Here is a 15,044-nt window from a genome sequence, read left to right as displayed (position 1 = left end):
TATTACATGCCATGGAAGCCCAGAGAAAAGTATTCAGGTGTCAGGGAGACTGTACTTAGGAAGTTACAGTAGAGTTAGATTTTGAAGGGGGAAAGTGGCATTGTAATGGACAGGGAGGAAAATGAAGTCTGGGCAGAAGGGGCTTCACTTATATCAGGCTGTCCTTGAACCCCAAAGGGTAACCTTCCTTGGCTATTTCACCTCCACTGAAAGAGTCCTGACTTATTCCCTCTTCAAAATTGTCTGCTTAACATGTGTAAGACCTTAGTCTCTTCTCTGTCAGCTTAGTAATTCTCGTGGCACTTAATACCGCAGCTTGCCCACAGTAGATGCTCCTGAAGTGTTTGATGGATGAATGAATGAATCTAGTGCTTTGATCTGGCCAGCAAATCATAAAGCAACAGTTCAGTTCAGTTCAGTCGCTCAGTCGTGTCCAACTCTTTGTGACCCCATGGACGGCAGCACACCAGGCCTCCCTATCCATCACCAACTCCGGAGCTTACTCAAATTCATGTCCATTGAGTCAGTGATACCATCCAACCATCTTGTCCTCTGTCGTCCCCTTCTCTTCCCGCCTTCAATCTTTCCTAGCATCAGGGGCTTTTCTAGTGAGTCACTTTTTCACGTCAGGTGGCCAAAGTATTGGAGTTTCAGCTTCAGCATCAGTCCTTCCAATGAATATTCAGGACTGATTTTCTTTAGGATGGACTGGTTGGATCTCCTTGCTATACAAGGGACTCTCGAGAGTCTTCTCCAACACCACAGTTCAAAAGCATCAGTTCTTCGGTGGTCAGCTTTCTTTATAGTCCAACTCTCACATCCATACATGACTACTGGAAAAACCATAGCTTTGAGATACTCTGCAGTTATCTGCAGTATATACAATTCTCAGCACTGTATACATTATGGGACTCACAGCTTCTTAAATGATGCTATTATGCCATCTATACAGTATGTACTCATAAGGACAGAGCCCGGAACACAAATGAGATCACAGCAAACAGCCTAACAGATGCCTCTCTTATGAGAGGCTTAGAAACATCAGCAGAGAGAGCTTACCTGCCAGAGGCATTTAGGGGAAGACCGCTGAATTTGTCATAGCCTTGAGGACCATAATCCCAAAGAATTTTTTCAGCTGCTATAAAGTAGCGCCTCTGTTGACCCTTCATCTTGGGCTGAGAAATACCACTTTTGCAATTACCAACATTGTATTGCCCCAGCATGCCAGCTATAAAACAGAGGAAAACCAAGAGCCAATGTATAAATGCTCCAAAAGCAATCATAGACTTTCACTTCTTCTTTTCCTATCTGGATTCCTTTTACTTCTTTTTCTGCTCTGATTGCTGTGGCCAAAACTTCGAACACTATGTTGAATAGTAGTGGTGAGAGTGGGCACCCTTGTCTTGTTCCTGATTTCAGGGGAAATGCTTTCAATTTTTCACCATTGAGGGTGATGCTTGCTGTGGGTTTGTCATCCTATATACTAACAATGAAAAAACAGAAAGAGAAATTAAGGAAACAATACCATTCACCATTGCAACAAAAAGAATAAAATACTTAGGAGTATATCTACCTAAAGAAACAAAAGACCTATACATAGAAAACTATAAAACACTGATGAAAGAAATCAAAGAGGACACAAACAGATGGAGAAACATACCGTGTTCATGGATTGGAAGAATCAATATTGTCAAAATGGCTATTCTACGCAAAGCAATCTATAGATTCAATGCAATCCCTATCAAGCTACCAATGGTATTTTTCACAGAACTAGAACAAATAATTTCACAATTTGTATGGAAATACAAAAAACCTCGAATAGCCAAAGTAATCTTGAGAAAGAAGAATGGAACTGGAGGAATCAACCTGCCTGACTTCAGACTCTACTACAAAGCCACAGTCATCAAGACAGTATGGTACTGGCACAAAGACAGAAATATAGATCAATGGAACAGAATAGAAAGCCCAGAGATAAATCCACGAACCTATGGACACCTTATCTTTGACAAAGGAGGCAAGGATATACAATGGAAAAAAGACAACCTCTTTAACAAGTGGTGCTGGGAAAACTGGTCAACCACTTGTAAAAGAATGAAACTAGAACACTTTCTAACACCATACACAAAAATAAACTCAAAATGGATTAAAGATGTAAATGTAAGACCAGAAACTATAAAACTCCTAGAGGAGAACACAGGCAAAACACTCTCAGACATAAATCACAGCAAGATCCTCTATGACCCACCTCCCAGAATATTGGAAATAAAAGCAAAACTAAACAAATGGGACCTAATGAAACTTAAAAGCTTTTGCACTACAAAGGAAACTATAAGTAAGGTGAAAAGACAGGCCTCAGATTGGGAGAAAATAATAGCAAATGAAGAAACAGACAAAGGATTAATCTCAAAAATATACAAGCAACTCCTGAAGCTCAATTCCAGAAAAATAAATGACCCAATCAAAAAATGGGCCAAAGAACTAAACAGACATTTCTCCAAAGAAGACATACAGATGGCTAACAAACACATGAAAAGATGCTCAACATCACTCATTATCAGAGAAATGCAAATCAAAACCACAATGAGGTACCATTACACGCCAGTCAGGATGGCTGCTATCCAAAAGTCTACAAACAATAAATGCTGGAGAGGGTGTGGAGAAAAGGGAACCCTCTTACACTGTTGGTGGGAATGCAAACTAGTACAGCCGCTATGGAGAACAGTGTGGAGATTTCTTAAAAAACTGGAAATAGAACTGCCATATGACCCAGCAATCCCCCTGCTGGGCATACACACTGAGGAAACCAGATCTGAAAGAGACACGTGCACCCCAATGTTCATCTCAGACTGTATATAATAGCCAGGACATGGAAGCAACCTAGATGCCCATCAGCAGATGAATGGATAAGGAAGCTGTGGTACATATACACCATGGAATATTACTCAGCCGTTAAAAAGAATTCATTTGAATCAGTTCTAATGAGATGGATGAAACTGGAGCCCATTATACAGAGTGAAGTAAGCCAGAAAGATAAAGAACATTACAGCATACTAACACATATATATGGAATTTAGAAAGATGGTAACAATAACCCTATATGCAAAACAGAAAAAGAGACACAGAAGTACAGAACAGACTTTTGAACTCTGTGGGAGAAGGTGAGGGTGGGATGTTTCGAAAGAACAGCATGTATATTATCTATGGTGAAACAGATCACCAGCCCAGGTGGGATGCATGAGACAAGTGCTCAGGCCTGGTGCACTGGGAAGACCCAGAGGAATCGGGTGGAGAGGGAGGTGGGAGGGGGGATCAGGATGGGGAATACGTGTAACTCTATGGCTGATTCATATCAATGTATGACAAAACCCACTGAAATGTCGTGAAGTAATTAGCCTCCAACTAATAAAAAATTTTAAAAAAAAAAGAAAAACAAAAGCAATCATAGAGGAAGAATAGACTGATTTATATGACTTCATGAATATTTAAAACTTTTGTACAGAATGTAGGACCATAAACAAAGTTAAAAGTAAAAATAAACAGTGGGTAGAGGAGTGTTTTAACATATGATAAAAGATTAACATGTAAATATCTTTGATAAATAAGAAAGAAAAAAGTAAATATTTCAATAGAAAATGAGCAAAACATTTATAGGTTATTCACAAAAGAAATACTATTGGCCCAAGAACAAACAAACAAAAAAGTTCAGCCCTAACAGTAATCAAGTGATACTGTTGTTCAGTTATCAAACTGGTAAAGTTTGTAAAGACTATGCATTTATATACAAAGGTCTAGAAAATAGGAAAGATATTCATCAAAATGTGACACCATTATCTCTAGAGGTGATGGCTAATTTTAAAATTGAATTATACATATCTTCCAATTTTAAACGTTTTTTCTGAGGGTTTGGACAATTTAGTAAATGTTGTATTTCAATGATGTATTCCAGCTTATGTCTACAATTACTGGCCAAATTTAAGAATCTAACTAATTTCAAATGGCTGCTAATGCCTTGATTTTAAGACTAATTTCTTCTGAAATTTAAGGATCTTCTGTGGAGAATACCTACAATCTACCCTTTTAGGGAATTTAAAGTATACAACACAGTATTGATAGTAGTCACCATTAGATCTCGAGGCCCCATTTGTCTTGCATAACTGAAACTTTGCATTCTTTGAGATCTCAAGTGTTCTCACCATCACCAACATCACAAAGTTTAACTATGTGAGGTAATTGATAAATTAATTAGCTTGTGTGTAGTTTAAAGAGTTTACACCTTATATCAAAACATCAAGGAATTTATATACAATTCCTGTTTGTCAATTATACCTCAATAAAGCCTGGAGTGGGGGTGGAGAATAGTAACTGTCATGATCATCTTTGTCTTCTCAGAAGAGTGTCTGATACATATTAACTGAGCAACTCAACATTTGCTGAATTGAATTTACCTTAAATAACCCAGTGGAAAAATGTGAGGTTTGCTTTAAGGTTGAGGGGAATAAAAATGTGTTATGAAAGCAGCCCTGAAGTGCTGCATAGCTGTCCTTGTGGTGACTGTGTGTAGCTAGGATCCAAATTGAATCATACATTGTTTACTCCATGTTTATCCAATTGATAACATTTTCTTTTTCTCTTCTTAGGCCAAACCTTTAATATGTCATAGCTCTAATGTTGCCAATGTTTCTTAACTGGCATCCAGTAGCCAGAATCTCTCCATTGAGTCTTCTCTGCATAAAGACATATTGAGCTTCCTAAATCTTCCTAAATCACTGTGTCTAATGAACTAAAAGTTCTCACTATTACCTTCCAGGGGCTTCCCAAGTAGCGCTAATGGTCAAGAGCCCGCCTGCTAATGCAAGAGAAGTAATATACATGAGTTCAGTCCCTGGGTTGGGAAGATCCCCTGGAGGAGGGGATAGCAACCCACTTCAGTATTCTTGCCTGAAGAATCCCACGGACAGAGGAACCTGATGGACTGTAGTCCATAGGGTCGCAAAGAGTCGCCACAACTGAAGGGACTCAGCATGCACGCACACATTACCTTCCAGATGTTCCTTAGCCTTGCCATTCAAAACTGCTCCCCTGAGGCCCAAACTGCCTCTCTAAAACTTCTGCTTCATCACTCCTCTGACTTGAGCCTAAGGTCCAGCTGGGTAGACTTATTCCATGTGGTCCCAAGGAACCTGGACCGAATCATTCAACAGGAATTTAAGTCAACAAATGCTTTTCTTTCACCTTTCAAAGGATTTTGCACCTGTCATTGGATTGTGTCTCAATATAAAGAACTCTCAAAGAGCAGCCCAGAGATGAAACAGGCTGCTACAATTACTAGGCTGGGGTTATACACACCACTCTGTATAAAATAGACCATCAACAAGGCCTTACTATAAAGCACAGGTAACTATACTCAGTACTCTGTAATACAGGAAACTTACATGGGAAAAGAATCTGAGAAAGAATGGATGTTTGAGTACGTATAACTCACTTTTCTGTAGACCTGAAACTAACACATTGTACATAAATCAACTAGACTCCAACATAAAATCTTTAAAGAGATGTCCAAAAGGGAACTCAAGAATTGGATAAGGAGGTGGCCCAGATTATCCACAAATCCCTTTCTGGTTGGTCCAGATTATATATAAATTCCAATTTCTGATTGTAAATTTTATGCTATTTAAAGTTGCCCATGTGTTTTTCCCAGTTCACGTTGCTTCCCCTACTTGAAAAGCCTTTTTCTTCTTCCTCATCTATCAAATTCCTACCCATATTTCTAGGCTCAGATTAGGAACCCCTTCATTAAGTAGCCTCTTTGACTGTTCCAGTGAAGTGACAAAGCTCAAAGAGCATTTATCATTCTGCCTCAAATTTTATTCATTTTTTAAATGTATGACTATATTTAACCACTAGATTCCAGGTTCCAGGAAGGTCTTATCAATTTTTTCAATCACCTCTTACCTGGTTCATAAGGAGGTAATTAATTAATAAATATCTGTCAATAAGATGCCAAATAGGCATTATACATTTCCCTATGTTTAATATTTAAGTGTAATAAATATAACACAGACAAGAATCCATCCAATAGCATGCACTGAATGAACACCGTTGACTGTGTGGTTTAATTGTACCATTGTAAGTATTTCCACACTGGCCTCCATCCTTTTTACCTTGGAGGTGATCACTGACTTGGCAGGTTATCATCCACTTTCCAGGATTCTCAACTATCATTTCTAATGTCAGGAAGGTGGCTGGGAACAGGTTGACAACATCAGTCCGATGCCCTCTACTGATGAAGGTGTTGCCATAAAAATAGATGGAATGGATGTCTATCTCATTCCCCATCCCAAATAGGTGCCAGGACACTGATTCACCAACACACATATCAGGTTCAGGGAAGTTTCCAAAGAGGTATCCATTGAGTGCTGAAAAACAGAAACACCAGTGAAAGACATGCTGCTGAAGAGCCCAGCAGAACCAGAAACAATGGTAATACATACTCTAGCACAGATGCAAAATAAGCACAGATCACTGGGTTGTAATATTTTGTGCAGAAAAAAATGTGGCTTCTTTGATAAAATTCAGTCCCCAAAGGAATAAAAAGCAATAGTCTTTTTAAGAGAAAAGCACTCAATAAAAGTGATCAACTATAGGAACACAGCCTTGAGCTGCTCTGTGAACACAATGAGATCAGGAGTAAATCAAAGCACTGTTTATAATTCCAGGACAGCTTGGCCACCTCCTACTTTCATCTCTATTTGCATATTTACCTTCCCCACCAGATCTGTTCTATGTAACTAGAAACCCTGTCTTACCTCATGTTGGGAAACCTGACATATAGTAGTTACTTAAGTGACAAAAGCATGCAGCAAGAAGAAAAATAAATGATTAGAAGGGAGGAATGAGGCAGTTCAGTTCAGTTGAGTCACTCAGTTGTGCCCGATTCTTTGTGAAACCATGGACTGCAGCACACCAGGCCTCCCTGTCCATCACCAACTCCTGGAGCTTGCTCAAACTCATATCCATCCAGTCGGTGATGCCATCAACCATCTCATCCTCTGTCGTCCCCTTCTCCTCCTGCCCTCAATCTTTCCCAGCATCAGGGTCTTTTCCAATGAGTCAACTCTTCACATCAGGTGGCCAGAGTACTGGAGTTTCAGCTTCAGCATCAGTCCTTCCAATGAACACCCAGGACTGATCTCCTTTAGGATGGACTGGTTGGATCTCCTTGCAGTCCAAGGGACTCTCAAGAGTCTTCTCCAACACCACAGTTCAAAAGCATCAATTCTTCAGTGCTCAGCTTTCTTTATGGTCTAACTCTCACATCCATACATGACTACTGGAAAAACCATAGCTTTGACTAGATGGACCTTTGTTGGCAAAGTAATGTCTCTGCTTTTTAATATGCTGTCTAGGTTGGTCATAACTTATCTTAAAGGAGCAAGCATCTTTTAATTTCATGGCTGCAGTTACCATCTGTAGTGATTTTTGGAGCCCAAGAAAATAAAGTCTGCCACTGTTTCCATTGTTTCCCCATCTATTTGCCCTGAAGTGATGGAACCAGATGCCTCGATCTTAGTTTTCTGAATGTTGAGTTTTAAGCCAACTTAAAGGAATGAGGCATGTTACTTTTTTTTTTTTTGACATTTCTCCCATCCCCATCCCCTGCCTGTTGTAACCACCTATTTGATCTCTGAATCTATGAGCTTGGTTTTGAGGAGTTTGCTTGTTTGTTAGATTCCACATATAAAAAAGATAATACAGCATTTGCCTTCTGTGTCTGACTTATTTCACTTAGCATAATGCCCTAAAAGTCCATCATGCTGTTGCAAATGGAGAGATCATTCTTTTTTTATGGCTGAATATTCCACTTAATATTCCTTTATTATATGCCACAATTTCTTTATCCATTCATCCATCAGTGGACACAGGCTGTTTCCATATATTGACTATTGTTAAAAAAAAAAAAATGCTGCAGTGAACATGGAGGGGTGTGTATGACCTTTTGAATTAGTGTTTTCATTTTCTTCAGATAAATACCCATGAGTAGAATTGCTGGATCATATGTTAGGTTTTTATTTTTAGTCTTATCAGGTAACTCTATACTGATTTTCATAGTGGTTACACCAATTTACATTTGTTATTTCTTGATAATAGCCATTCTAACAAGTATGAGATGATATTTCATTGTGGTTTTGATTTGCATTTCCCTGATGAGTAATGATGTTGAGCATCTTTTCACGTACCTATTGGCCATCTGTATTTCTTATTTAGAAAAATATCTATTCAGATATTCTGTTCAAATTGTATGAGCTCTTTATATATTTTGGATATTATTTCCTTATCAGATGTATGATTTGCAAATATTTTCTCCCATTCAGTTGGTTGCTTTTTCCTCATTGATGGTTTCCTCTGCTGTGCAGAAGTTTTTAGTTTGATATAGTTCTACTTGTTTATTTTTGCTTTTATTACTTTTGCTTTAGTGTCAGATTCAAAAAATCACTATCAAGATCTATGTCAAGGAGCTCACCACCTATGTATTCTTATAGGAGTTCTACACTTTCAGATCTTACTTTCAAGTCTTTAATCCAATTTGAGTTAATTTTTGCATATATGTAAGATAGTGATCCAGTTTCACTCTTTTGCATGTGGCTGTTCAATTCTCCCAACACCATTTATTGAAGAGACTGTCCTTTCCTCCTACATATTCTTGCACGGGCTTATACCATGGTTCTCTATTCTGTTCCATTGATCGCTGTGTCTGTTTTTATGCCAATATCGAATTACTATCAGTTCAGTTCAGTCACTCAGTCATGTCTGACTCTTTGTGACCCCATGAACCGCAGCACGCCAGGCCTCCCTGTCCATCACCAACTCCCGGAGTCCACCCAAACCCATGTCCATCAAGTCGGTGATGCCATCCAGCCATCTCATCCTCTGTCGTCCCCTTCTCTTCCTGCCCTCAATCTTTCCCAGCATCAGGGTCTTTTCCAATGAGTCAGCTCTTCACATCAGGTGGCCAGAGTATTGGAGTTTCAGCTTCAGCATCAGTCCTTCCAATGAACACCCAGGACTAATCTCCTTTAGGATGGACTGGTTGGATCTCCTTGCAGTCCAAAGGCCTCTCAAGAGTCTTTTCCAACACCACAGTTCAAAAGCATCAATTTTTCAGTGCTCAGCTTTCTTCACAGTCCAACTCTCACATCCATACATGACCACTGGAAAAACCATAGCCTTGACTAGACAGACCTTTTTTGGCAAAGTAATGTCTCTGCTTTTTAATATGCTGTCTAGGTTGGTCATAACTTTCCTTCCAAGGAGTAAGCGTCTTTTAATTTCATGGCTGTAATCACCATCTGCAGTGATTTTGGAGCCCAGAAAAATAAAGTCCGACACTGTTTCCACTGTTTCCCCATCTATTTGCCATGAGGTGATGGGACCGGATGCCATGATCTTAGTTTTCTGAATGTTGAGCTTTAAGTCAACTTTTTCACTCTCCTCTTTGACTTTCATCAAGGGTCTCTTTAGTTCTTCTTCACTTTCTGCCATAAACGTGGTGTCATCCACATATCTGAGGTTATTGATATTTCTCCCAGCCATCTTGATTTCAGCTTGTGCTTCATCCAGCCCAGCGTTTCTCATGATGTACTCTGCATATAAGTTAAATAAGCAGGGTGACAATTTACAGCCTTGATGTATCCCTTTTCCTATTTGGAACCAGTCTCTTGTTCCATGTCCAGTTCTAACTGTTGCTTCCTGACTTACATACAGATTTCTCAGGAGGCAGGTCAGGTGGTCTGGTATTCCCATCTTTTTAAGAATTTTCCACAGTTTATTGTGATCCACACAGTCAAAGGCTTTGGCATAGTCAATAAAGCAGAAATAGGTGTTTGAATTAGTATAGTTTTGTAATAAAAGCAAGGAGCATGATGCCTCTAGTTTTGTTCTTTTTCAAGATTGTTTTGGCTATTCAGGATCTTTTGTGGTTCCATACAAATTTTAGATTGTTTTTCCTATTTCTGTAAAAATGATATATCATTGAGATTGAAATAGGGATCGCACTGCATCTATAGATGGCCTTGAATATTTTAACGATGAGTATTTTAACAATATTAATTCATCTAATCCATGGACACAAATATCTTTCCATTTATTTGTGTCTTCTTAAATTGTCTTTGTTAATATCATAGTTCAATATATGGGTTAATTTTTCACCTCTTTGGTTAATTTTATTCCTAGATATTTGATTCCTTTCGATGAAATTGTAAATGAGATTGCTTTCTTAACTTCTCTTTCAGATTATTCATTATTAATGTAAAGATATGCAACAGACTTTTGTGTATTAGTTTTATATCCCTCAAATTTACTGGAGTCTTTAGCTTTTCTGTATGTAATATCATGTCATCTGCAAATAGAAACAGTTACTTCTTTGTTTCAGATTTGGATGATTTTCATTTCTTTTCCTTTCTTAATTTCTTTTCCTTGCCTAATTGCTCTGGCTAGGACTTCCAATACCATGTTGAACAAAAGTGGCAACAGTGTGCATCCTTCTCTTGTTAGTGACCTTAGAGGATTAGCTTTCAGCTTTTGCCATTGAGTATAACCTTAGCTGTGGGCTTGTCATATATGGTCTTTCTTATGTTGAGGTGTGTTCCATTTATACTCTGTTAAGGGTTTTTATCCTAAATGGATGTTGAATTTTGTCAGATGCTTTTTCTATGTCTATTGTGATAATTGCATATTTTTATGTTTAATTTTATTGTTGTGACATATAACTTTAATGGATTTGTGGAAGCTGAACCATCCTTTCATACTTGGAATAAATCCCACTTAATCATGGTTATGAAACTTTTAATGTATTGCTGAATCTGACTTGCTGATATTTTGTTGAGGACTTTTACATCAGGAATATTAGCCTGTACTTTTTCTTTTTTGTGTAGCATCCTTGTCTGGTTTTCGTATCAGCACAATGCTGGCTTCATAAAACATGTTTGGAAGAGTTTCTCCCTCTCCTGTTTTTTGAAAGATTTTGAGAAGGATTGATATTGATTCTTCTTTGAATGTTTGATGGAATTAACCAAAGAAGCCACCTGTTCCTGGACTTTTGTTAGTTGGAAGGTTTTTGATTACCGATTACTACTTGCTATTAGTCAGTCTGTTCCGAGTCTGTTCCGTCATGATTCAGTCTTGGTAGGCTGTATGTTCCCAGGAACGTGTGCATTTCTTATAGGTTATCCAACGTGTTGGCATATATTTGTTCATAGTAATCTTTTATGATCCTTTGTGTGTCTCATCTTTCATTTCTGATTTTGTTTATTTGATTTCTTTCTCTTTTTTCTTAGTGAGTCTAATTAAAGATTTTAGTGTCTATTTCATTTTTGTTTTGCCCTTTCTGCTCTAATCTTCTTTATTTCCTTTCTTCTAGTAATTTTGGGCTCAATTTCTTCTTTTTCTAGTTCTTGAGGTGTAAAGTTAGCTTGCTTACTTGAAACTTTTCTTTTATTCTGAGGTAGGCATTTATCAATATGAACTTTCCCTTAGAATTCTTTCTGCTGTATCCCATAAATTTTTATATATTACATTTCCATTTTCATTTGTTTCAAGCTTTTTAAAAATTTCTCTTTAGAGTTTTTATTCAACCTATTGATTGTTCAGTAACATGCTGTTTAATTCCACATGTTTGTAAATTTTCCAGTTTTCTTCATATAATTAGTTTCTAGTTTCATACCACTGTGGCCAGAAAAGATACTCGATATGATTTCAGTCCTTTTAAGTGTATTAAGACTTATCTGTGGCCTAACATATGATCTATCTTGAAAAATGTTCCATGTGCTCTTGAGAAAGATGAGTATCTTATTGTTTTTGGATGGAATGTTCTATAAATATCTGTTAAGTCCATCTGATCTAACATGTTGTTTAACACCAGTATTCTCTAACTGATTTTCTTTCTGGACACCTACATTGATGTAAGTAGGGTGTTAAAGTACTTTACTATTATGTATTGCTGTCTCTTTTGCTCTTTATGTCTGTTAATATTTGGTTTATATATATAAGTTCTCCAATGTTGGGGGCACAAATATTTTAAATGTTACCTATTCTTGTTGAATTTACCCCTTTATAATTATGTACACCATTCTTGGTATCTTACTATAACCTTTATTTTAAAGTCAATTTAAAGTCTGATATAAGTGTAGCTACTCCAGCTTTCTTTTGGTTTCTATTTGCATTGAGTAATTTTTTCCATCCACTCAGTGTCCGTCTATGTGTGTCCTTACAATTGAAGTGTGTCTCTTGTAGGTAATGTAATAGATAGGTCTCGGCTTGGTTGTTGTTGATGTTTAATCTATTTAATCCCTCTGTGTCTTTTGCTTTGAGAACGTAGGCTATTTACACTTAGTTGTTGACAAGTATGTGCTTATTACCATTTTGTTCATTGCTCTCTGTTCTTGTGACTCCTCTCTGCTCCTTTCTTCTTCTTTGCTCTCTTTCTTCACTTTAGGTTCTGACTGGTATTATGTTTCATCACTTTCTTATTATTCTCATCATTAAGTTATAAATCTTGGAAAGCTTGGCTTGCTATTTTTGTGTGTTTTGTATCCCTTGTAGTGCCAGATACACCAAAGGCAGTTGGTATGTACTTGATAACATGGGAGACACTCACCGTGCATTTTGTTACTTCTTTGGAAAACAGCATCTTCTTTGTCAACTGAATCAGGATCAGTGCAGAATTGTTTGATATTTTCATCCAGGTACCAGCTTTGATTCTCATCCACAAGAGTGAACATTATAACAAACTCCCGGTCTACATCAGTCCTTGTTCCTGAATAACTGTGCAGGATACCTATCAGGCACATTAAAAGAGTAAGAAAAGTTCAAAGTGGACTAAACCAAGATGAGCTTTTCTTCCTGACAATAGTATCAGGTAAATGTAAAGATTTTTAAAGACCTATATGTACAAGAGTAACCCACAACATAAAACCAGTAAAGGGCTTTGATGGAAGTGATAGAACCATAGAAAAGTCCTGAAACAGAAATCCTCACAACCACAGACTTGGAAACCTGACTATCCTTAAAGGAAATATACTTTATTGATAAAACATAGATACATTAAATCAATTAATAGGGTACAAAGTAGCAAGATGATTATGTGGATGAAATAATAAAGCAAAACTTCTCTAGTTATTTGAGTACATTTTACACTTTCCTATGTGTGGTGTCAGTGTGTGGTTTTTGCATATGGGTTTCAGAATGCTATGATGTTTTTAGGCAGAAGTCTGAGTTATTGTCCCTGCTATGAATCTTCTATGTTAGGAGAATCTCTTTAATTTTACAGAAAGTTTGGAAGAAGAGACACACTCTGTGTGATGCAAGGGGGGTGGGCAAGACAAGACCTGAAGACTATATACACTTTTCAGCACACTTGGGAAGAGATTTCTAGGTACAGAGGGGGAGAAGACACATCTTACCTTCTTTGCACACTAGCAGTGGGCCAATTAGCCCAGAACAGATGTCCTTAGGGGCATCAATATGTGAATGGTATACCCAAGTCAGGCAGTTTGCATCTGCTGGGGCAGGAGCATATTCTTCACTCACTGGCCAGACGTAGGTATAGTTTTTGCCAGGAGGAACCATGTCATCATCCTTGTTCCTTCCAGATGTTCCATCTGGATACAGGGCTCCTTTCAAGAAAAATGAAACAGTTAAAACACAGAGATCACACATTATAGTGGAAAGAGCTAGAGCTTTGGAATCAAACATATATCAGCTAAAATTTATTTGCTATGGGACTTGAGACTTGTTACTTAAATTCTCACTGTCTTGACTTTCTACCAATAAAGCTGGAATGTTTGCATCTACCCCACAGAGTTGTAAGAACGATGTGAGGCACTGTGTATTGTGTCCTACACAGAGTCAGATATTTAATAAAGTTTTAACAAAAGATTAAGAAAAGGTATACAAGAATACACAGAAGAACTATACCCAAAAGATTTTAACGACTTCAGTTCAGTTCAGTTCAGTCGCTCAGTCGTGTCTGACTCTCTGCGACCCCATGAATTGCAGCATGTCAGGCCTCCCTGTCCATCACAAACTCCCAGAGTTTACTCAAACTCATGCCCATCAAGTCGGTGATGCCATCCAGCCATCTCATCCTCTGTCGTCCCCTTCTCCTCCTGCCCCCAATCCCTCCAAGCATCAAGGGCTTTTCCAAAGAGTCAACTCTTCACATGAGGTGGCCAGAGTATTGGAGTTTCAGCTTCAGCATCAGTCCTTCCAATGAACACCCAGGACTGATCTCCTTTAGGATGGACTGGTTGGATCTCCTTGCAGTCCAAGGGACTCTCAAGAGTCTTCCCCAACACCACGGTTCAAAAGCATCAATTCTTCAGTGCTCAGCTTTCTTCACAGTCCAACTCTCACATCCATACTTGACCACTGGAAAAACCATAGCCTTGACCAGACGGACCTTTGTTGGCAAAGTAATGTCTCTGCTTTTTAATATGCTATCTAGGTTGGTCATAACTTTCCTTCCAAGGAGTAAGTATCTTTTAATTTCATGGCTGCAATCACCATCTGCAGTGATTTTGGAGCCCAAAAATATAAAGTCTGACACTGTTTCAGACTTCCACTGTCTCCCCATCTATTTCCCATGAAGTGATGGAACCAGATGCCATGATCTTAGTTTTCTGAATATTGAGCTTTAAGCCAACTTTTTCACTCTCCTCTTTGACTTTCATCAAAAGGCTTTTTAGTTCCTCTTCAGTTTCTGCCATAAGGGTGGTGTCATCCACATATTTGAGGTTATTGATATTTCTCTCAGCAATCTTAATTCCAGCTTGTGCTTCTTCCAGCCCAGCGTTTCTCATGATGTACTCTGCATATAAGTTAAATAAGCAGGGTGACAATATACAGCCTTGATGTACTCCTTTTCCTATTTGGAACCAGTCTGTTGTTCCATGTCCAGTTCTAAGTGTTCCTTCCTGACTTGCATACAGGTTTCTCAAGAGGCAGGTCAGATGGTCTGGTATTCCCATCTCCTTCAGAATTTTCCACAG

At 38.2% G+C, this 15,044-nt stretch overlaps 1 protein-coding gene across 1 annotated transcript in view; it reads right to left on the bottom strand.

Moving 5' to 3' along the window:
- The window catches only part of HEPHL1 (hephaestin like 1), a 91,316-nt gene that overhangs the window by 47,285 nt on the left and 28,987 nt on the right, over positions 1-15,044 (bottom strand). The window contains exons 3-6 of the mRNA XM_061158538.1: positions 13,458-13,670; positions 12,653-12,832; positions 6,162-6,416; positions 1,060-1,228 (exon numbers count right to left, since the gene is read on the bottom strand). Of these exons, the coding sequence (XP_061014521.1) occupies positions 1,060-1,228; positions 6,162-6,416; positions 12,653-12,832; positions 13,458-13,670 (817 nt within the window). The remainder of the gene's footprint in view (positions 1-1,059; positions 1,229-6,161; positions 6,417-12,652; positions 12,833-13,457; positions 13,671-15,044) is intronic.

Source organism: Dama dama, chromosome 2 (assembly GCF_033118175.1).
Source record: "Dama dama isolate Ldn47 chromosome 2, ASM3311817v1, whole genome shotgun sequence".
NCBI classification, from domain to species: domain Eukaryota; kingdom Metazoa; phylum Chordata; class Mammalia; order Artiodactyla; family Cervidae; genus Dama; species Dama dama.
Note: the sequence above shows the minus strand (reverse complement) of the source record. Positions and strands in the feature narration are given on the sequence as shown.